This window comes from Volvox carteri (assembly GCF_000143455.1).
Source record: "Volvox carteri f. nagariensis unplaced genomic scaffold VOLCAscaffold_58, whole genome shotgun sequence".
NCBI lineage: Eukaryota > Viridiplantae > Chlorophyta > Chlorophyceae > Chlamydomonadales > Volvocaceae > Volvox > Volvox carteri.
The window spans coordinates 572,237-594,704 of NW_003307601.1; the positions used below are offsets into that span (position 1 = coordinate 572,237).

At 59.8% G+C, this 22,468-nt stretch overlaps 2 protein-coding genes across 2 annotated transcripts; both read left to right on the top strand.

The window, feature by feature from the left end:
* Positions 1 to 245: 245 nt before the first annotated feature.
* On the top strand, positions 246 to 13,951 carry VOLCADRAFT_119310 (uncharacterized protein; the record flags this gene model as incomplete). The annotated part of the gene is made up of 13 exons (XM_002956139.1): positions 246 to 512; positions 646 to 744; positions 1,082 to 1,138; positions 1,375 to 1,506; positions 1,734 to 1,851; positions 2,455 to 2,552; positions 3,046 to 3,450; positions 4,808 to 6,253; positions 6,589 to 6,714; positions 7,030 to 7,065; positions 7,295 to 7,485; positions 7,855 to 10,535; positions 10,737 to 13,951. 13 exons carry the CDS (start codon positions 246 to 248, stop codon positions 13,949 to 13,951), a joined length of 8,871 nt encoding a protein of 2,956 aa, XP_002956185.1.
* Positions 13,952 to 14,668: 717 nt separating this feature from the next.
* Positions 14,669 to 21,340, top strand: VOLCADRAFT_97179 (uncharacterized protein; the record flags this gene model as incomplete). The annotated part of the gene is made up of 8 exons (XM_002956140.1): positions 14,669 to 15,117; positions 15,876 to 15,999; positions 17,191 to 17,340; positions 17,904 to 17,945; positions 18,570 to 18,631; positions 19,212 to 19,279; positions 20,604 to 20,659; positions 21,134 to 21,340. 8 exons carry the CDS (start codon positions 14,669 to 14,671, stop codon positions 21,338 to 21,340), a joined length of 1,158 nt encoding a protein of 385 aa, XP_002956186.1.
* Positions 21,341 to 22,468: the final 1,128 nt, after the last annotated feature.

The following is a 22,468-nucleotide window of genomic DNA, read 5'->3' on the forward strand; positions in this document are numbered from 1 at the left end:
ACCTGTACGTGTATCCCTTCGACGTATAGAAGTTCTGACGACGTTCAGATAGATCCGTAGCCTGCGAAAAAAACTCTTACTCATGTGTTTGAAGTTTTTATTCGAAAATGGGGATTTCGAGTCCCGGAAGCTATGCGCTGGCTTTCCGGCGATTAGAGCACCGCATATGCCAAGAGTGGAGTGATGTGTTGTGTTGCAACTGGAAGGCTGGGGCCTCGTTCCTGTGAACTTGCAAAGTCAATACTATGAGCGACAGCCAGTCGTTGGCTAGTCGTGAGCTAACCGTAAAGCAGCCCCCACGCCATGGTAAACTTTCAACTCCGGTTCTAGCTTGTGTAGCAAGCCCAAGCCCTGCAAAGTCAAAGCGGCGCCCAGCGACAGAGCGTCCGTCTTTGCCGACAGCAAATGTGGCGCCAGTCAAGCTGCCCTCCGAGCTTTTTGCGATTGCGACAAGTAGGAGCAGCCAGGGCGACTTGGCTCTCGGCAAAGCAATCGATGGAATTCAGGCAGCGGTGAGGCAAACCGCAAAGGATGTGTTGGCATCTACAAGCGGGGATTGAGCTCGGCTTTCAATCGCCCCGCAAGCGATTACCTATGGTTTAGGCCAACAGATGTATCCCTGATCTATGAATCATTAAAACGCAGGCAACTCGCCTGGAGACGGAGCGCACCAAGTTGGTCATACAAAGCCAAGAGCTCCAGATTTGGGATATGGCGCGAGAGGAAGAGCTGGTGCTATTAAGGGTAGGCTCTGGTATGACGGGCAAACTTTACAAGCCATTACTTTTGCATCCATAGGGCAGCTAGTACTGCCAGCAGGGTTTCAGTAACTCGGGAATCCGTAGGGCATTTTTGCAAACGAAGCCACCCTTTATCTCATCCAACGGAAGCCCATACATTATAGCCATTGTGAACCACATCCGCTCCAAGGACAAGACCTGGCTATCGACGGGGCCTCACGCAAAGCACGTCTACGCCATAATGCGCCGTGTGTAACCTTCTCCACCTCCCCAGCCCTTCAAGCGGTCGCTTCTTTCACACTGCTGTGAGTCATTCCCCTTGGTGTGCTGGACCAACACAGGCTGAGAATGAGCAGCTGGAGCAGCAGCTCGCCACGGTGGCGGAGAAAGTCGGCAAGGTGAGCAACGTCTTTTCGTGCCCCTTGGCGGCGCGCGCTGGCGTCCTGACGCAGCGCGGACGCAGGCTCTGTTGTAGACATGCACAGAATGCCCATGGCTGTCATGCTAGCAGGCTGAACCGAACATGTCGAATGGAATGTGCTGCTGGTAAACTCACGCATGCGGTGCTCTTGCGCGCCGAACTGAAGCCTGCTGCTGCATCCGTTTCTTCTGCGGCACACGCCGTTCGGCTTAGGGCCTCGGTCGCGACGGCGTGCTCGAAAGCCTCCAGTATGCGCTTCGCAAGGCGCGCACGGAGCGTGATGCGGAGATGCGCGAGGCGGACTCATTGTTTAACCAGTTACAAGAAGCCAAGGCGGCGGCCATGGTGGGTGGGTTTGTGGGACGTAACATGCAAAAGTTGGTGGGTGGGTGAGTTCCGCCTGGGTGGTAGATGCCATGCGAGCCAGCCGTCGCCTTTCCTTTTTCCCATTCACTTTTCCTTGGGAAGAATGACCGTGCCCTGGAGGGCGCGAGGCGCTTGCAAAGCCATTTTCATCGTCAATTTTGTACCAGTGTGCGTGCGTGACGATGATTGCTGTCCTGCGGCTCCAGGAGCTTCAAGAGCTGCGGGGTGCCATCGGCTCCGCGCTCAATGGCCTGGAAGACGAGTGGAGCGCCGTTCCGTTGCTGTCTGAGGAGGTGCGGGCGCTCCGCGCACGGGCCGACGCGGGTAAGTGTGCTGCAGGGCGCATTGGAGAAACCCGCAGCCGGAACCTCACCATGATGCAAGTATGTTGGCAAGCCAGCGCCTGGTGGCGGTATGCGTCTGTTCCTGGGCCGTGTCATGTTCTGCAGCAGTCAGCAAGCACCAGCGGACAGAAAACTGGTTTTTAAGAAAGCGAAAGGACCGACACGGATTGATCGCGTGTTCCGTATAAGCTTTCCGATGTACTGTACCTGCGAAGTGGTTCTTGCTTGTTGGGAAAAAAGCTAGGAAGCTTGGGCAAAGCTGAAGAAGTCAGTCTGCTCTTGAAGCGGGGGTCCGTTGCGGGTTGCCCAGGGAAGCGTGGCTACTGGCCAGGGATTAGGCAGGCCTGACGACAAAGGCCTCTATCCATTGCCGGTTGTGGCCTTCCGATTAACCACCAGTCCTACGTCCCCAGTCCCATCGTTCTACGTCTCATACTGGTCTTCTTTAAAGAGCGTTTGCACGGCCCTATCGTGTCATACAGTATAACACGGTATAACTTATACCGGCCTTTTGCGTGGGGCGCTGCTGCTGCTGCTGCTGCTGCTATTTCCCTCTTATGCTGTGCTGCACGGCTTTCTGCAGCGGTGCAAGACCCAACCAATCTGGGTCACAAGGAAGTGACCACGCTTTTGCGCGGGCTGCTGGCGCTGGCATCGCGGGGTGCGGAGCTACAGCACGAGGTGCAGGCGAGTGATGACGGGTTCCGGGCCGACTTGTGACGTGATCACGTGCCAGCCCATGTCCTGCCTCGCATCCTCTTGTGGCGCTGTGGCGCTTCTTGAGTAGGTGGCATTTCTGCGATAGGAGCTTCGATGTCCATTACCTGACACGGCAGACGCTGCCCGAAACGGCGCACCTCCTGACGTGCCTAGGGACTGTGTTGCTCCCCTATGCTCGTGGTGACGGCAGGTGACGTCCGATGCTGTCAAGCCTTGTTTAGTCACATCCTGACACGTGTTGCTTGGGGCCTTTGTTATACTCACCTCGTTTAGTGTCTGGGTCACAACCCGCTGCCTCATCCCACACATATCCTGAGACCTGAGTCACCTTGCATGCCCGTATGTCCTCTCCCGTCCGCCTTGTCGATGTAACATTTTGCACGTTTTGTATGGTTCCCGTTTCTGTGCCTTCCTCCCTCTTCCCACCCGTCATGGTCCCTCCTGTCATGGTCAGTCACTTCGCGGCGAGAATTTAGCGCTGCAGCAAGCGCTGGATGCCGCTCACCATCAGCTATCTGAGCAGACCCATCAGTCGTCCCAGAACATCCTCGTTGGCCCTCACGAATATGGCCCCGTGCAAGCGCCAGCAGCAGTAACAACAGCAGCAACAACAGCAGCAGCGAGAAGAGCAGCAACAGCAGCAACAGCAGTAGAGCTCGGAAAGAAGCAGCAACAGGGGCCAGGCACGAACCCCAGGGCGTCCGTCTCGGCGGCGGTCCGGCATGGCCATGGAAAAGAAGAGGAGCACGATTCCCAGCGCGTGGCAGCACTGCAGCAACAGGTTTCGGAGCTCCAGGCGAAGCTGGCGGAGTACAGATCCTACTTAGAAGAGAATCAGGAAGAGATTGAGAGGATGCAGGTATGTTGAGGTGGCTGAGGGCCGGAAAGGAAAGGGAATGCGTAGTACAGACCGGTATCGGATTAGGCTGCAGGACCAAAGCATGTGTATGCGGCCACAGGGGCCATGGTTGGCGTGTGCAAAGCGCCTGGCACAGCGCCGGAGGTCCCGGGATTTGTTGTCTCCCCAGAGTGTTGCAGGAATGTCTCTTCCCGCTTTTCCTGGGGAAGACGTAGGACCGCCCATGCTTTGCATTGTTACTTCCGCGTGCTGTGGGAGACCTGATGGATAGCCTTGCCTGTACATTGCAGTTTCAGTAACATTCCTTATCGAAGTATCAATGTTGCACATATTGATACAAACGACAACCGATCGCTTTTGAAACGGAAAACCGTGTCCTGGCACCTGGGGTCCATACATTGATTAAATGATGGATGGACGTGGTGAACGCCGCGCAGGCTGAGCTCAAGCGGCTACGCCAGGCTCAAGTGCGAGCGGGCCAGGATACAGACACCCAGGCCCTCGTCAGCCATCTTCACGCTGCCCAGCCACGGCGTCACCATACCCATCGGCACGGGGCCCTCAGCGGACACGCCCACGGACTCAGCAGCACCGGGAGTGGGCCCGCAAGCGACATACAAGCGCCCTCAGAACCAACCGCTTGGCGGAACCCCAAGGATTCACAGCACCAGCATCACCACCACCAGCAGCAGGTCTTTGGGACGCCGACCCGTCATGTGCCATCCAGCTCATCACCCATCAGCACTGTGAACTATGGGAGCTCGCCGCCTGTACCCGCCAGCCCAACGATCCGTGGGTCACCCATGACCCAGCAGGCGGCCGCTGACTTTGCGATCAAGGTATTGTGTCCCAACTCAAAAATAAATAGTTCCTCCATGTTATTAAGGGGAATGGATGGAAGGGCTGCGTATCTCGGCTCGTCACGTTGGGAGACGAGCTAGCCCGGCCTGGGCCAGACGTGCCATACATCAGCTTGTGGGTTGTTGATTGAGCTTAATGCGCGACTGGGTTATTAGCAACGAGGTAGCGATTCGGCTGGGACGTTGTGGTACGCTTGCCGGTTGGGCCCTGCCTGCGGCCGTACTAGTGCCGGTGCCAGAGACAGTGCGACGGCCGCGATCGTGGGATGGGAGGACGCCGATCCAGCGTGTGTATGCCATATGACTGGCTTGCTCCCGGCACTTTTCATGCAGCAGCTTAACGCTGTGGTTAAGGCGTTCCCAAAATGATGTTGCGCGAGCGCCTTGGTGCTTCCCTGACTGCCTCCCCACATGGCATCATGGCGGCTGGGCTCCACGGCCACTGCCGCACCTCGCCAACTGCTGCTATGATTGTGCATTCCTACAATACCTCACAGGTCACGGAGCTTCAGGCGCTCGCGTTGCGCGCACAGCAGCAAGCTGCCGAGCGGGAGGCTGAGGTGGTGCGACAACACGAGGCAACCCTGGACACACTGCGACAGCAGCTGGAACAGCGCAAAGACGCCGAGCTTGCAGAGCTCGCCTCGCAGCACGCCGCGGCGATGGCGGAGGCGCAGAGTCGCGTAGCTGAGCTGATCAGCCAGCACTCTCGCCAGCTGGCCGACTTGGAGGCTCAGTCCGCCAGAATGGCGTCGCAGCACGTGGAGACGCTCGGGGAGCTGCACGCCCAGCTGGCCAAGCTGACTGGCCAGCACGCGCAAGCGCTTGCGGAACGCGAAGCGGCGGTAACAAAGCTACAGCAGCGCGAGGCGGAGCTGCAGCAGCATCACACTGACGCTCTTGCTAAAGAGAAACTACGGCTGGCAGAGGCGCTGACGGCGCAGGCCGTCGAGCTGGCGGCGCGGCATGCTGAGGAGCGGCGAGAGGCGGAGGAACGGTGGGGCGTGGAGGTTGCAGCAAAATTGCAGGAGCTCCAGGCGCAGATTGAGCAGCGCTTCCGCGAGCAGCAAACGACACGTGACGCGGAGGCGCGGCGCAAACATGCAGAGCGGTTGGCAGAGCAGGTCGCTCAGCTAGCGCGGCTACATGCTGAGCAGGCCGCTCAGCTGAGCATGCAGCACGCTGAGGCAATCGCCGACCGAGAGGCACAGCTTCTGGACCAGTTCGAACGGCAGCTTGTTGAGCGGGAAAGCCAGCTGGCAAATGCGCATGCCGACCAGCTACGGGACCTGGATGCCAGGTTCGCTGCGAAGGCAGCGGAAGCTGCTGACGTGCGCGAGGCGCAGCTACGAGGCTTTTTCGAGCAGCAGCTGGCGCACGCGCTGCGGCAGCAGGAGGAAAGCCTGATGGCGGAGGCGATGCAGGTGGAGGCGAAGCTGCGGGAGGAGGCAGAGGCCGCGGCGGCGGCGGCTCAGGTGGCGGCAGAAGCGGCGCGTTTGGCGCATTCGCAAGTGGCAGCGGCAGAGGCAAAGCTGAAGGAGGAGGCGGAGGGCGCGGCGGCGGCCGCGGAGCAGGCGCGACTTGCGCATGTGCACGTGGCGCAGGCGGCGACGCAACTGGAGGAGGAGGCGCGGCGCCGCGAGGCGGAGCTGACGGCGCGGATGGAGATGTTGGAGGGCCAGGGTGTCGTCCAACTGGTTATTAACGTGCTCGAGGCGGACGCATCGCGTTCGAGAACACCCGCCGCCGTAGAAGATGCTGCCACTGCCACAGCGGCAGGGCATTCTCGACCTGTCGCAGCGTGCTCGTATAGTGCAGGGCCTGCTGCTCATGCCGATGGGGGGGAATGGCGGTCTGAGAACCTCGGTGGTGACGCCGCAGCACGCTTGGTGGTTGAGGGGATGGCGGAACGGAGCGAGGAGCTGCAACGACCCGCAATCGAGGTGGGGGCCGAGTGGAGGAGGCGGGAGCAAGCGGTTGAAGAGGTGAAGCGACAGCACATGGAAGTCGTGGCGCGCTTGGGCCTCGAACACAAGCAGGTGCTTGATCCTGTCAGTTACCCTTATTCCTGGTTTCTGTATTAATGACTGGATGGGTGAATCTGTGTTGGCGAAACCTGGGCCGTGCCGGTTGCCTTTCGCCGCATGCTAACCTCCAATGTTCACGGCTGCCGGGCCCCATTCGCGGAAATTGGGTCTTGTGGGGAAGTTATCAGGGTTTTCCTGTTCATTTCCAGACAAGTAAACCGTAACCTCTGCTTCTGGGCCTGGTGCTGCAGGCCATTGCCGAGGCGCGAGCCGCACACGAGCTGCAGGAATCCAAACTGCGGCGGCTGCTAGAGCGGCGGACGGAGGAGGCGCAGGAGGCGGAGCGGCAACACAATGAGCAGCTCCGAAACCTGCAGGTAGCGTAAAAAAGTAAAAGAGTGAAAGGGAAAGAAAGGAAAGCTTTCACGGGAGCTGGAAGCAACCGTGGAGCCAGAAGTAGAGTCAGCGAGCATTTCACCTCCCGCTGCTGGGTATGCTTAATCTGTTCAGTACTAATATCCTTCCTGCCTACCCACCTTCGTAGCTACCAGTCATACCGACCTAAATATCCCATTTACCAGCTTTTGTACACAATCCATCTATATCCGCCAACGTACCTATGTACTCAATAAGCATCCCTCCTAATCCCCCGGCCCCCCGGGCCCAATTCCCACTGCCACCCACCACAACAGGACCAGCTGACGGAGCTCCGTAACCTTTTAATGGAGGTGCGCGTGCCTCCGGGGTTTGCGGAGGACATGTGCAATATCATATAGATTGCCCCAACCACCCAAGGTCCATCGTCCCGAGCCGTCCGGACTGTTTAAGTGCCTCCGCTTGTTTCCGTCCTCAAAGAAACCATAGTGCCGCGCTCTTAACCTTGCTTACTGCATACTTGCAACAAGAGCTTACCAACTCCCCGGTGCGTGTCGTGCTCATGGCTGGCGGCGGCCGCAGGAGCGGGAGCGCCACAGCAGCTCCAGTGAGGCCCTCGAGCAGCGGGCGGCACGGCTGGCTAGGGAAGTAGACTCAATGCGGCGCCGAGAGGCGGAGGTGGTGTGCGCGTTGGCGGCACGGTCCGGGCCGCCGTTGACCAAGCCGACGGACAGCGGCCGGACGGGACCGTCGCTGGAGCTACCGGACGGAAGGTGAGTGAAGTGGTGGCGATAGCGGGTATTCATATGTTGCGGTGGGGGTGGAGGTGGTACGGCGGCGCACGTGCGTTGGTGTGGTCCCGTTGCGGACACATGGCGCGGTGGTTTTGCCTTATGCCATTTAGCCGTATGCAGTCCATACGGGCTATACGGCCTGCTGCGCTCCGCCGACTGTAGATCTGTTTCTCAGTAGGAAACGGAGAGGAGGTGGAGGTCTTACCAAGGCAGCCCTCAGATTTCGCCATTAGGTCTGCTAGGTTTGGGGGCACGTTTGAAGGTTATCCTGCCACTAGCACGCTTTTCGTGGCCTTGAGGTTCTCCCCGTCCTCATTCTCGTTCCTCTCACCCGAAATGCCCTCACAGGGAGCCCCAAGGGCCCGCTCCGGAACCGGTTGACGGCACCGGTCAACGGCAGCTATTGCCACCCCCTCAAGGGATTCGTGAGAAGACCCTGCTGCTGCCATTGACGGCCTCCGGCGCCGCATCTGCGCCAAGCAGTGCTGCGCCGGACCCTGCTAGTGCAACCGCTGATATGTGGTCAGACGGACAGGCGTTGTGGTGGCCCACCTGCGGCTCCATCGCCACGTCAGCGTCAGGCATTCGTAGCCTGAGTGGCGGCAACGGCGGCGGCACCACAAGCGCGGAGCCTCTCCCAGCTGCCGTGTCTACCGGCGCGCAGGGCGCCGCCGAACAGCCGGACCTCCCCGGGCTGCTGCCGCAGGAAACTGGCAGGCGCTCGGAGTCGGACCTTGACCTCGCGTCCAATTTAATATCGGCTCTGCGGGGGTTGGAGTCCTGCACAGATGGAGAGGGGCCCGGGGCGACGCTCTGGGTCAGAAGTGTAGAGCTCGACCCGCGAGCGGCGGCGCGGCGGGAGCTGCTGGATGGCGTCAACACGACGTGCGGCCCGGCAGCCGCGGCGACGGACACTGCCGCCGACGAGGCGGCATCGCGGGCCGGCATCGCGGTTGGTGCTGACGCCATTATGATTGACCGCCTATCCTCCAACGCGGCATGGGAGATTCTCGTCGCCGCCGATAGGGCAGCAGGTGGCGGCGGCGGCTCCGGAAAGAAGCAGCGAGATGGTGGCGGCGCCGGGGATGTCCCAGAGGACTGGGCAGACTTTATCGGCGCGCAGCAGCAAGGCGTGCCTGCCGTATCATTGCCTAGTGCCTCCGCCGCCAACGCCGCCGCCAACGCCGCCGCCAACGCCTTCGGCCCGGGCTACATCAGCGAGGCTGCCACATCGGTCAGCACCGACAGTGCGTACAACTCAGAGACGGAGTTTTACGTGGATGACGAGGACGATGATGAGCACCGGGGCCGTGCGCTAGCCGCGGCGCTCGCGCAGTCGCCCCGCACCAGCCAGACGGAGGTGTCTACGCGGCTGCCACCGCTGCTGCAGGAGCTGCAGCTGGAGCGGCTTCAGCCGCCGTCGTCCGCGGGTATCTCGCCCGAGACGGAGCCGGTGGTCTGCGGCCCTGTCGCCGCGGCCGGTAGGGTCCGGATGCGGCATGACACAGTTGCTAGATGCGCTGGCGGTGGACGAACGCCAGCGCCGTCATTTGTCGCCCAAGCCGCAAACGAGGCCGCGACGACTGCCGCATCTGCCGATGGGCAAGGGGCTGGAGAAGCGAGTAGTCTGGAGCTGCGTGTTGATTCGGCCGGCGAGGATCTGGGCGCTACATTTTGGGGCGTGTTCCCAGTCATGGAGGTTAAGCCAGATTTGCTAGCTGCGGCGGTGGTGGCGGAGGAGGCAAGGAGGGCCGAGGATGCATCCGGGGCAGCGGCAGCGGCGGCGGTGGCAGCTGCGGTTTCGGCGGAGGCGTTAGGCTTGGCGCCGGTGCCGGTTAAAGGGACGACAACAGAAGACTTGGAGGCTACGCTGTCGGGACCCTTCCCGGTGTTGCCGCTCGTACTGCTGCCTCCAATGCAGCACCACCAGGCCTCGCCGGCGGCGGCGGCGGCACTTGGCGCCAGCCACTCGGGGCATTATAACCTCACCAGCGACGACCGTAGCAGCAGCAGCAGCAGTACTGTAGACGGCTCTGCTCCAGCCGCGACGCCTTCGTCTTTCTCCTTCCCAGGGCCGCACCGCACCGCCCCTGCATGGGACGGCGCACCCCTCAGTGCCGGCGGCGGGAGCGGCAATCAGTTCGCTACCGCTGCCGCCGAAGCAGCAGCTGCTGCCGCTGACAGCAGGCAGGAATGCCGCCGTGGCCGCCTTACCCTTGAACCGGGGCAGGAGCAGCCGCAGCCGCAGCCACAGCCGCACGGTATAATGGACCTCACTGCGAGCTTTGACTTCTTGCCCGTCGCTGGATGCGGCAGCAGCCGCTTGGCGGCGCCGCCAGGTGCAAACTCTGTGCCATCCCAGCCTGTTGTACAGCAGCAACGGAGCTCGCCGCCCGATGCTGTAGCCGCGTTCGGTAGTGAACAAGTCAGGGCAGAACATGGAGATGGAGAGAAGGACGGCGGCCAGGAGTCCTGCAGCCGGCAAGGCGACGCAGGCCGCATTTGCAGTGGCAGTGACGGCAACGGCAGCGGCAGCGCAGCAAGTCCCAAAATCTCTATTCTGCCGCCTCTTCCACGACCCAGGATGTTGGTCCAAAGTCCGCAGCATCAGCAGCACCAGCAGCATCAGGTATGGGTAGATCTGACCGACGACGATGAGGGCGGCGATGACGATGGCGGCGGCAGCCGAAGAGCTGCTGATGACGCACCTGCCGACACCGACAGCGGCCGGCGTTACAATGGCGCACCGGCGGACACGGCGGCGGATGCGGGCGGAATGGTGGTTTCCAGCGGCCACGGTTCCCTTAGCGACGAGGTTTGCAGGGGCACGGTGGCTGCAGGTGACGACGGATCGGGTTGGCCGCTGCCGCCGGCGGCAGCGCGGGCAGCAGCCGGGATCACGCCGCTGTTGCTGCCGAATCCGCTGTACAGCGAGACGAGCGAAATATCGCCCCCCTGGAGCGCTGCAGACTGGAACACAGATGGCAGCCCGCTGGAGCCCGCCAAGCCGCGGGATGGAAGTATTGAAGGTACGTCTGTGCATTGTGTTTCGGGTACGTGCATGTGTTTGAATAGACTGCATGTCAACAATGTCAAGCAAAGAGAACACTTGACACCACCATGGTGATGTAACCATGGTGGTGGTAACCCTCGTTATGGTCCTAGATTATCTATGTATATCTAGCTACTCATGGGGCTTGTCCCAACCCATGCCACGTCGCACCCTGCAGACGGCTCCTTGCCATCTACTCCGGGAAGCAGGTCGGCAGGCGCCAACTTCGACGACAGCCGCCCCTGCCGCCGCCACCACAGCAGCAGCATCAGAGACGACGCGCCAGACGCGCCAGAAGGTGGCACTATTCAGATGCACGCGGCCGAGCGAAATACCACCTACTACGAGGCCTGGGGATTGCTGCATGAGGCGGCGGCGCCACAAGAGCCGACGCCCTCTGGAACGCTGGATTCGGATAACCCCTTCGGGAATAACCAATTTGCTATTCGCCGTTGCACGAGTGGCAAAAGCGCCAGGAGCAGCGACAAAAGCAGCAGCGGAACCCGCAGGCGTAGATTGGGGCAGGGGGGGCTTCGTTCCTACTACAGTGATGACGGGGCGGTGAAGGCGGGGGCGGAGGCGCCGGAAGGTAACGCCTACGCCATCAATGAGCTAGCTGACTTGCTGCAGGCGCTTCATGAGGCGGAAGACGTGAAGCCTCACGGGTACAAGGGGCTGAGGGAGGAGGGGCACGAGGGGTGTGCTTCCCGGGCGGATGGTCACCCGAACGACGACGACGACGATGACGATGTGCGCAGCCTGTTGGCTGCGGGGGCCACTCTGAGCAATAGCGAAAAGCGGCGGCGGCAGCGGCAGCGGCGGCGCATGGGCGATGTCGCCAACACTGCCGCCGACTTGGATCCCTTGAGGCATCATCCCATTGACCTGCTACGGCAGGATTGGGAGTTTTCGGGCGGCGTTGCATCGCCCATCTCGCCTCGCTCCACGCCGCGTGATGACGAGGCGCGCCTCTCTCCGCTGGCTAGAGAGGCGGCAGCGGAAGTGCTGCCAACGCGGTCCAAGTCACCGTCACCGATGCCGCCGTCACACCAGGAACTTGAGAAACAAGGATTGCAAGAAGGAAAGCAGCCGAAGCAACAGCAGAAACAGGAGCAGGACTTACAGTCATTGCTGCCATTGTGTGCACAGCAGCGTGGCCGCACCAGTCCCTCCCCCGTCCGCCGCAGCGGCGTTCCCAGCTCCTCGCCGCGCGCGACTCCCAGCCCGTGTCCTAGCTCTAGCTCGCTGAGGAGGTTCTCCCATGTCTCCAACCTGGGTGCAGAGCGCAACTGCGCCAGCGGCAGCCCCAGCGCCGCTGCGCTAGGCGCAAGCTCGCCCACCGCCGCCATGGCTTCTTCTGCAGGGGCACCCTCATCCCCAAGCACCTTCTCCGCCCTCATGGCTTCCCCGCGCTCTGCGGTCCTGTCTGGACGGCCATTGAGCCCGCTGGAAGCCAGGCAGCTCAGCCGAGCTCTGCTGGGCCGCGCCCGGAGCCGCGTTGCTGAGCTGGAGAGTCAGTGCAGGGCGTTGGCGGCGTCACTAGCGGCGTCGCTGCAGCAAGCAGCTGCTGGTGGCGCTGCCGGGGACGGTGGCGTTGACGGCGCTGCCGGGGACAGTGGCAGCTCCGTTCGCGAGCCCGCGGCGGCCCTCCCGCTGGACGACGCAGCTGCGGCCACCCAGGCGTCCGCCTTGAAGGGACGGTCACCGTCGGGGACGCCGCCCGACCGGCGGGATTGCTCTCCCGGTGGCAATTGGGCGCTGGGGGATGTGCGCGGCGGGGCCAGCTGCGGTAATAGTGGAGCGCTGGTGATGGTGACCCCGCCGCCGGTGGCGCCGGCGGAGGTGGTGGACGCGCTGGAGGATCTGCGGGGTGACCTCGGCGGGCTAGAGGTCCTCCACAGGATGTCAGTGCGCGCACGCAAGGGTGCGGTCGGCGGCGGAGCAAGCCCAGCGTCGTTGGTGACGCCGTTGCCGCCGCCGCTGCCGCCGTCTGAGCAGCGTCCAACGGTGCTGCTGCTGCCCTGCGGCACGGTGGCTGCTCCCGCGGCCGCGGAGCCGTCCGCCGGCTCAGCGACGGCAGCGGCACGAGCGCAGCCGGCGCTGCCAGACGCCCCGGATGATGGACAGCAGTGCGCAGGACAGGCGACGCCGCGGCAGCTGGACAGTGCCAACCTGGATGCCTCTGGGGCTTTAAGGGCCGCATCTGGCCGAATGTCAGTGTTGTCGCCATCTACACCTGCGGCAGCCGCTGCGGTGGACGCCTTCATGGCGCAAGCAACCAGCGGGTCAGCCTGCGACGACTTGGATAAACTCGCAGCAGAGCCGGGCACGACCGCCGCCGCCCCCGAGCTTGCGAAGATGCCAACGCAAGCATTGGAATCCATCCAAAGGTCCGCTACGCCGTTACAGTCGCCGCCAACGGCTTCGGGTGGCCCAGGGTACGACAGTGGAGGTTTCGCCAGGGGTGCAGCGGCGGTGCTGGCGGCGGCGTCGACATGGCCGGCGCCACAGATCCCGCTCGGATCCGTTGGTGGAACGGGATTGCCCTCCCTGGATCCTGCGTTGATGACGATGCTACAGCTGTCCATTCAGGCCCAGGTGCAGGGTCAGCTGGGGCAGCTGGAGGCCAAGATAGCGGACCTGCAACGTCAGAACGAGGCGTTGCTGGCCGCCTCCACGGCGGCATCTACCCCCGCCACACCGTTGCCGCCGGCGTTTCGGCCCGGCTGGCCCGGCGCCGTGTTGCCCATGACGCCGCAGTCGCTGCTCACTGTGATGAGCGTGACACCGTCGGCGACGGCGGCAGCGGCAGATGGAGGTGTTACTGGCGGCGTTGCGAGGAGAGGTGTTGTTGGCGTCGGCGTCGAGGGTGGGGGGGAGTGGCGGCCGGGTGCCGGCGACGCGACTTCAACAACTGCCTTGCGTCCGAACGGAAGTGGGAGTAGGAGTGGAAGCCTGGGGGAAGTGTGGACGAGGGATGGTTATGAAGCCGGCGGAGGTGTTGGCGCGTCGGCGGATAGGCTGGTGTCGTCGCGGGAAGCGGCGTGGACTGCTTTCCCAGCGATGTGGGAGACCACGCCGGCACCGGGGCTGGTGCCGGCGGCTGTTTTGCCTGGCGCTGCCGCGTCGAGAGGTTACTCGTCCATGGGCGTCGTTCCATTGGTAGCTGCGGCGACAGCAACGGCAGCAGCCGCAACGCCATCGTCAGCTGACACCCAAGTCCTGACGCCATTGCCTACTGGCCTGCGGGTTTCGCTGTCAGCTGGACCGTTCAGCCCAGAGGAGTTGTCCCACCTGCCGCCGGCCGTTCAGCTCTTTGCACCGCCACAGCTGCGGGCGGCGGCGCTGGCGGCAGCGAAGGATCAGGCGCATGCTAGCGGTCATTCTTTATAGAGTACGTTTGTAACTAGTACGGCAAGGTTTGTAACCAGTGCGGCAAGGTCGTCCTTTTTATTGCTGCTGTTAAACTTCTTATTTGCCTGGCAGGTTGATATGTGCGTGCCCTTTGTGTATTGATGTAACACGATAACGGCGTTTAAAGAAGCTTAGCTCTGGCCGTGCTTCCTTCCGTTAACTGGGCGAGCAGGCGTTGGCAAAGCAACCGGCAGCAATGAAGCCATAAATATAATGAAAAAGTTGCTGCGTGCCGCAGCCACATCGTCTGGAACATCTGCGGAGGGAGCGGAGGAACGGGCGCCCTCACGTATACTAAAACAGGTTTTCGGCAATCTCCGTTCGTCGCCCAATCGACAACAGGTTTCGGGTCTTGCAAGGGAAGCGCAGGATGGTGTGCCAAAGGAAAGGACAACTCACGAGAATTCGCAACGAAAGGATGCCATGGAAGAATACGCCACAGACAGCTCTAAAGCTGCACACACATCAGTTTTACCTTCACCGAATTCTCGTACTACTACTTTAATCACGCTCAGTCAAACTAACGGAGGTGTCCGGGCTCCGACATTTGAGGTGGAGAGCGACGAACCTAGCCTTTTCGTCCCCAAGGAGGAGCTTCAGGATGAGCTCCTGGAAGAGCAATACACCGTTGTGCAACATCCGCCATACGAGTCATGGGATCGCTACCTGTCGCCCGCTGGACATGCCTTAACTTCCATGTCCGAGCCTCCCGTGGAGCCCCTGAGCAACTCCACGGAGATGCTCTTCCAAGCAAACGTCAGCCCTAATGGACAAACGCAGGAGGATTTATCGGCGGAGCAGCTGGACGACCCGGAGTTCTCGGGCGAATACGCCGATCATGGGGTCATGTCCGACGCTGCTCCCGACTGCCAACAGGACGGCGGCGGCCAGCTGCTCTCCACCGCAACCAATCTAAGCCAAAAATCTCCCGGGACGACATCCACGGCATCCCAAGGCATAGTCAGCGCCGCGCATGCCGCTCTCCTCGCCAACAATCTCGCCCGGCAGCCCGGCGTGAACCTTTCAATCGACTACGGAACGGAAATACATTTGACGGATAGCTGCCCGATTGGACAAGGCCAGTTTGGGTCCGTGTACCGGGGCGTCTATGCCGGAAAATCGGTGGCCATCAAACTCCTGCCAAAGTTAGTGAGACCATGTAACGGGTCTGTTTGGGGGGCCCTGGTGCCGGGGCTGTCGCAGGAGCCTGGGATTGGGGCTGGGGCTGCGGCCGGATATCCGAGCCCAGATGTTAAAGGCGGGCCGGGCGAGTGGTTGGGGGGCTTAATGGCCCTAACGGCTTTTGTAACGTCCTCGGGTGCTGTCTTGGAACGATTGGGGGGCCAATGAAACCCCGTGCCGTTGGGTGCTGCCCGACGGGCTGTTTGTGCTGGGGAGAGGAGGAGCTGGAGATGGCAGGAAATGACATGTGGGTCAGGGTGATGTGGGTCAGGGTGATGTGGGTCAGGGTGATGTGGGTCAGGGTGATGTGGGTCAGGGTGATGTGGGTCAGGGTGTTGTGGGTCAGGTGACCCAGTGGGGTTGGGAGTGATGTGAGATGTGGGGCATGCCGGTAAGAGGCCTGGTTGATGGCCTCCTGGTGTCTAACATACCACCTGATCTGGGTCGGGGCTCCTTACTTCGCCGCGACCGCTTCCTGCTTCCCTATACCTCTCCACCTGTCTTCGCGGCAAACGAACGACAACAGGAAGTTTGGACTTCTTGCGCGGTGTTGGGAAGAAGGGCCATTACCGACTTTTGCTTACCTCGGACCTTTCAACTCCAATAATTACGCGGTCAATGGGGTACCGTACGTACGGGTACCGTAACCAGCGTCCTAAAACCCTGAAAACACCCCCATCCTGTCTCTGCCCTGTCTGTCTCGACCTGTCTCTCTGTTCAGGATGTTTCTCGGAGATGCGAGCCCCGCTGACGTGGAAACTTTCATCCAGGAAGCTGCCGTACTGAGCGGAGTTGACCACCCCAATGTGGTCAAATTCTACGGCGGGTCACTCAGCCCCCCGTATGTGAGCGTATCCGCCCCTCTAGTCGCTGATGATGTCTAGTCACTTTTTGTATTGGTGTTGATTGTGTTGTTGGTGTTGGTGTTGATTGTGTTGTTGGTGTTGGTGTTGGTGTTGGTGTTGGTGTTCGAACGAATGTTGTTGAGTGAACCTATCTCAGCTCACTCCTCCAGTTCGATTGGTCCGTCGGTGTACCCGCCCCCAGGTGCATTTCCGGCCCCCTCCAAGCGAGGGGGAAAACTCGCACCCTTCTCACGGGATATTTCATTCTTCTCATTTTCGGCATCATCATTTTATTATAGTTAGTATGAGTATAATTGTCATCATCTATTATCATCACCAAATATTATCCATCATTATGACATCGTCATGCATGTATGGCGCCCACCCAAACCCCTCGCTACACACAAATCGCCCATGCCCCCATTCCCCGCTCCCGGCTCTTTCCCCGTGTCCCCCTTCCTGCCTACCGCCACCGCCTCCGCCTGACACGGCACGCCGCTCTCCCCCGCGGCCCGCCCGACGATACCTGCATGGTATATGGCAAACACATACACACATACACATATACACACGCACACGCGATATATGTGCACGTGTTGTGTGCACGTGGAGACTGGCAGGTCTTCATAGTGGAAGGTGAGATGTTGGGGCCAGGGGAAGTGGGTCAGTGGCGGAGGGGGTTAACGGTTGTGTGAGCGGTTGGGTGATGGTAGACAGTTGTGGCGCCCTCGCTGTTGTTCCCCTTACCACTTTTGTTGGTTCCCACGAGTTCCCGCAACGACCAATTACGTCGCCTGCCATCTATCAACACACCCCTCACCCCTCACCATTCGCCTCATCCCATCTCGCATGTCGCAATAATAACCCTCTGGACACCGTCGCTGATTTTGGTTCTTTAGTACCGACAACTTAATTTATTACGTGGTTCCATATAGGATTACCGTTTAATGGAAAAGGAAAGGATCCCTACTGTAAAATCTTCTCTGCTCGGAGTTCATTCCGCTCCTCTCAGTTATTGAGGGAGACGTCCGGACTCGGGTAACAACCTATTTCACGGGGGTTCCCACCCATCCTGCACACACACCCTGTCGCCGGTTCCTCCTCCTCCTCCTCCCTTTCCTGCTGCGTCTTTTCCTACCGCTTCCCTTATCATCATCTCTTGCTCATTCTTTCCCGCCTGCCCTTTCAGAGCTCATGGCCCGCAGTCTGGCCGATGTGCTGTACAAGACCCCCCAGGAGCCCTTCCCGCTGCGGCGAGTGGTGTCCGTGGGGCTGGACGTGGCGCGGGGTCTGCATTACCTTCACTGCTGTAACCCGGCCATCGTTCATCGAGATCTCAAGGTGCCGCAATCGTACCATATGTGTTGTATCGCATCGTAGCTCCGTACTTGCGTACGCTCTGTAGGTGCCCCGTGTACATGTTGTTGCTACGGAGTGGGAGGCTTCCGGGCCATCTGCACACACATTTGGATTGTCGGATTATCTAGGATTGAACTCCATACAGCAACACACGGACATCCGAATGAGTTCAGCAGAGAGTTCAGCAATCGCCACCAAACCAGCGTGCAAATCTCGGTCCATCAACTGTGACCTCAACTCCACATCTCAGCAGCTAGCCATAATCTCACGCTCCCGACAATGTCGGGGGTCTACCCAGGAATCGAACCCAGGACCATGAACCGCAAATTGCAGTAGTGTCTCCAGACCAGACCAGGAGCCGTGTATATATACGCGGTGCAGGCTTCGAGCCACACGCTTCCCAGAATACTACACCTCCTCACCCCCTATTTCCTCGATTTACCTTCCTTCAAGTTCCATTCCCCGCGCTATCGTCCCATTTAATGCTACACACAAATATAATGGAACACGTGATGATAATGCTAAGCACTATCCCTCACATTCAGATTCCTCCGCTCCTTACCCTCATCCTCTCCGTCGCATCCACGGTGCGCTCCCATCTCGATTAGTATGATGATCCCTCCCTGGCCAGGTGCAAATAGGGCTGTTAGGGGAGAGATTATGTATACAGCATGTGTCATACAACATATGTGTACATATATATATACATATGTATGTTATTACAGGGTGGTTAACTTCGCCAGCGGCCCCCTTTCCCGGGGCAGTCCCTGCTCTCCCCTGCTAGAGGGGCACCCTAATCCGTCACCCCATCCGACTTCAGAATGTATTCGTTGGGTTCGGCAACTCACCACCAGCATCCAACCAAATCTAGCGGATCAACGGCGCATCAACTTAGTTCCTGGTCAGCTCGCAAGTTGATATTATCACGTCCTACACCGTCCATATGATGGGGGGCCACCTCCCATTTCATCACTCCTCAAATACCCGAGGAGCTGGCAGGCGGATTTGAACCCGGGTCGACTGGATCGACTGGGAGCAGAAGTCAGGCCTTAACTTCTGCCAGCCGCCTGCCTATACATATTTATACCCGTAGTAACCTCTCCACCCCCGCCCCCTAAATGCATACACGCCTTAGTTGGGGCTGAGGCGTATTGTTGTTTTTCCTCCCTGGGCCGCCCCGATTAAAACTCACCACGAACTCCCTAACGCAGCCCGAGAACATCCTGTTGAGTGCGGAAGGTAACGCCAAAATATCGGACTTTGGACTGGCAAGGTGCGTGGGCCCTATGTATAGATGAATCATGGAAGCTAAGGGTTGCGGGTTTCAGGGCGGGCCTGACAGGGGCGGCAGGGGGCCAGTGGGAAGGGAGGTGGGCCCCGGGGACCACCTGGCCCCGGGGGAGGGGAGATGCAGTAGCAGCAGCAGTAGCAGAAGCAGCGGCAGAAGCAGCCGCAGCCGGCAATGGGGCGGGGGAGGGGGAGGAGGTGCGACGGGAGTGTCGAGGTCGGGTTGTTGGAGTCCGAGGCGTAGCCCGGGCCCCCGACTACCATCACCAACACCACCAACACCTTCAGAGCCGCCGCTGCTGCTGCGGGTGCAGCCGCAGAGACGCGGTTTGCTCCCGCCCCTCACCGCTGCTGCTACTGCTGTCGCTGCTACTGCTGCTGCTGCTCCCAATACCGGTGCCAGGCACTATTACTATCACCAGTTTCCTATTACCTACCTTCATACCCCACCTTCAATGGGGTGAGCACCTTACCCGCCCACCTACCCATGTGTCGACCACCGAGGATGAGGGTGAGGATGAGGATGGAGATTCTGTGTCCGTTGTTGCACTTTGGTTCGCTCCCAGGTGCAAGTATCAGTCGTACGTGAAGACCAACCGGCGGGAGGCGGGCAGTCTGGCGTACATGGCTCCAGGTGAGATGGAAGAAGAACAAGAGGAAGAACAAGAAGAAGTGGTGGCTATGGTGGCGGTGGTGGTGGTAGCAGTGGTGGGACCTTGGCGAGGGTGGGGCGGTGGTGGTGGGGTGTCACAGTCTCATGGAGGGTTTCCGTCGTGAGTCCCCCGCCCTTCAATGAGGACCAATATCAGTAGTAGTGGCGGGCGGGGAGGGAGGTCATAGGGAAGAGGGGGATGCAGAGGACGTGGCGCGCGGGCCCGGGGGCGGAGCCATGAGGGAGGGGGAGAGGGGCACACGATACATAGGAGGCAGGCAGCAGCGTGCGGTGGGCAATATCTGCACTGTCGCCATTGCTTCGCTAAGGCTGAGGCTGAGGCTGAGGCTGAGGCTGAGGCGAATGTTGCTTTACTCCTCCGTAAAAAAACTCCGGGCAATCATCATCGGCCTCCAAGCCTCTTTGCATTCACTCCCGGTCCCCAGCCCAACTGGCTCCTCCTCCTCCTCCCTGGCCTTGTCCCCTCGGCCCCGGCTCCCCCCTCTGCCCGTCACCTGCTGCGGTCGTCATGGTGATGGTGCCGGCAATGCCAATGTGCCGGTGCTGGCGCTGCCGGGGTGGCCCGGATCACACGCAGAGTGCTTCGATGCACGGATGGGTAAATTGACGGACCGCTTGGATGGTGGGTACGTGGGTAGTGCGTGGGCAGTGCGTAGCTAGCTATTTACGTGGCTAGGTTCGCGGACGTGAAGAATCGCCGCCACTTTCGAGACGTGAGAAGTTAGAAGTTCCGCACGAGTGCGGGGGGGGGTCTGTCAAAGCCAGGAGGCCATGGACTATATATGTATGTTGTTCCAGGGTGGTATAGCTTCACCAGCGGCCCCCTTTCCCTTGGAGGCAGTTCCCTGCTCTCCCCTGCGAGAGGGGCACCCTATTTCGTTCACCCCATCCGACTTCAGAATGTAATTGATGGGTTCAACAACTCACTACCAGCATCCAACCAATAGATATACATATTGGATACATATTGACACACCTGCCTACCTGACTTGTGATGGTATGGATTACACTGGGGTTTACATCAGAGGTGGATTGGGGGCCATCCTTTCGCATGCCCTGCTCTGATTCCTGCCATGATGTGGGTTGATTTGGTGGTGGTGACATGGTTCGACTCGGTCTCGCCTTGACCAGGGATAGTGAGCATCCCGCACTCCCGGTGGTTACACGCACACGCCCTGGGTGTGTGTATTTGGCCCGGCATCCCCAAGCGGCGCTGTATACCCCAAGCTCCCTAACTCCCCGGTCTGTGTGTGTTTGTGTGTTTGTGTGTTTGCGGCACATGCAGTCTTCTCGTTCGGGGTGTTGTTGTGGGTGATGCTCACCCGACAAGTACCCTGGCAGGTTCGCGGGTTGGGCTGGAGGGGTGGCAGGGTGGTTTGTTCGGGTGGGGGAAGACGGACATACGTTCGTGGAGCGTGACCGTCATCCCGCCAGCATCGCCTCCTTCGTATCCATTACCTCCATTACACCGCCAGCACATTCCTGACCTCGTCTACTTTGCTTGGCATTACCGATAACCGTACCTGCCGTATGGAAAGGTATTATGTGTGGGGAGAACAAGCAAAGCAGCAGCAGCAGCTAGTTTCAACGGATCCACCAAACCGACACACCGACACACGCCGTACCTCCCGCAATCCGTTCCCACACGCGCGTCCATCCATCCATCCATCCATCCATCCATCCATCCATCCACCCATCCATCCATCCATCCATCCACCCATCCACCCATCCACCCATCCACCCATCCACCCATCCACCCATCCACCCATCCACCCATCCATCCATCCACCCATCCATCCACCCATCCACGTGCAGGGCATGCGGACACACGAGTTCCTGCAGCGTATGGTGATCGGCGGCGGCCGTCTGGCTGTCCCTCAGGACGACAGCATGTGCCCGCTGGCGCTCAGGCGGCTCATGTCCGTGTGCTGGGCGGACCTCCCCTCAGAGCGGCCGTCGTGCGAAGAAATCATCGGGGAGCTAGAACGCATGCTGAAGTACATGCCCGTGGACAGCACTTGATGGGATCTGCCCGCGCGTGTGCAGCATTGCAGTACACAACACAACAGCTGAGAACGATCAAGAGTCCCATCTATCCATCTACCTATCAGCCTGCATGCCTGCCTACGTATCTTCCTATCTTTTTTGTCTGCCTTCAAATATGTATATTCGTCTAGTCGACTACCGTAAGGGGCTCTAGGTTGATGCCATTTTTTTATGTCCAGCTGTCCAGCTGTATCTAGATGGCTGTCAGCCTGGCCAGCTAGCTAGAAAAGTAAATGGAAAGGTAGCTCTGGATAGCCTTGCTGTCACCCTACTTGCAGACATGGGGTTTGCAAGGAGGTGGTAAAAATAGAAAATTTACGAATGAGGAGACATCATGTCGTACAGTCGTACACAACGAGGTGATGAGTCTAGAAGGAAACGATCGACGGAAGACTTGCGGGTCGTACGTTGCATTTTATGGCAAGGTACGACCGTAACCTTGAATGTGGCTGAAGGAAGCTTGGGTGGGTGTGACCGGAGCATCCAGAACTTGGTTATGGGTGCTTGGCTTAGGGTTTGGGCAGTGGGGTGAGGGGGATGAAGCGGGCGGGAAGGAAAACAGCATGTACGGCACGGCACAGGACCGGGTGCGCCGCGCACAGCGGTAATATTGACAATAATGATCATTATAATCATACAAACAATAAAAAGATAACAAACAGCAAATGGTATGTACACACATACCGACACACGCCTGTGGAGTCTCCTGGCGAATGGTGTTTGATGCTTTGAAGGCAGGGGGACAGGGCTTTAATTACGAACACCAAACTGCCAATTGTTTAGATCCCCATTTGGTCCATTATTGCCCTGTCATTATTGCCCTGTCTTGCGAATCACGTACGCTCTCGCCAACCTAGGAGCATTGGTCCGGCAAACGTACGTACGGAAGCGGTGTATGCGTCCATGTCTGCATGTGTGCGGGCGCGAAGACGCCGCCGGCTGCTGCGTGTTATCATTCGCGCAGAAGGCCATGGAGGCACCATGCAGCTGCGGTGCGGTACATGCGCTTTTTATGAATCGAGGCAGGTACAGCTAATTAGCGGCGGTTGGTACTCGCAGCTGCTACACTACTACTTCTACTACTACCACTGCCGGCAGCAGACC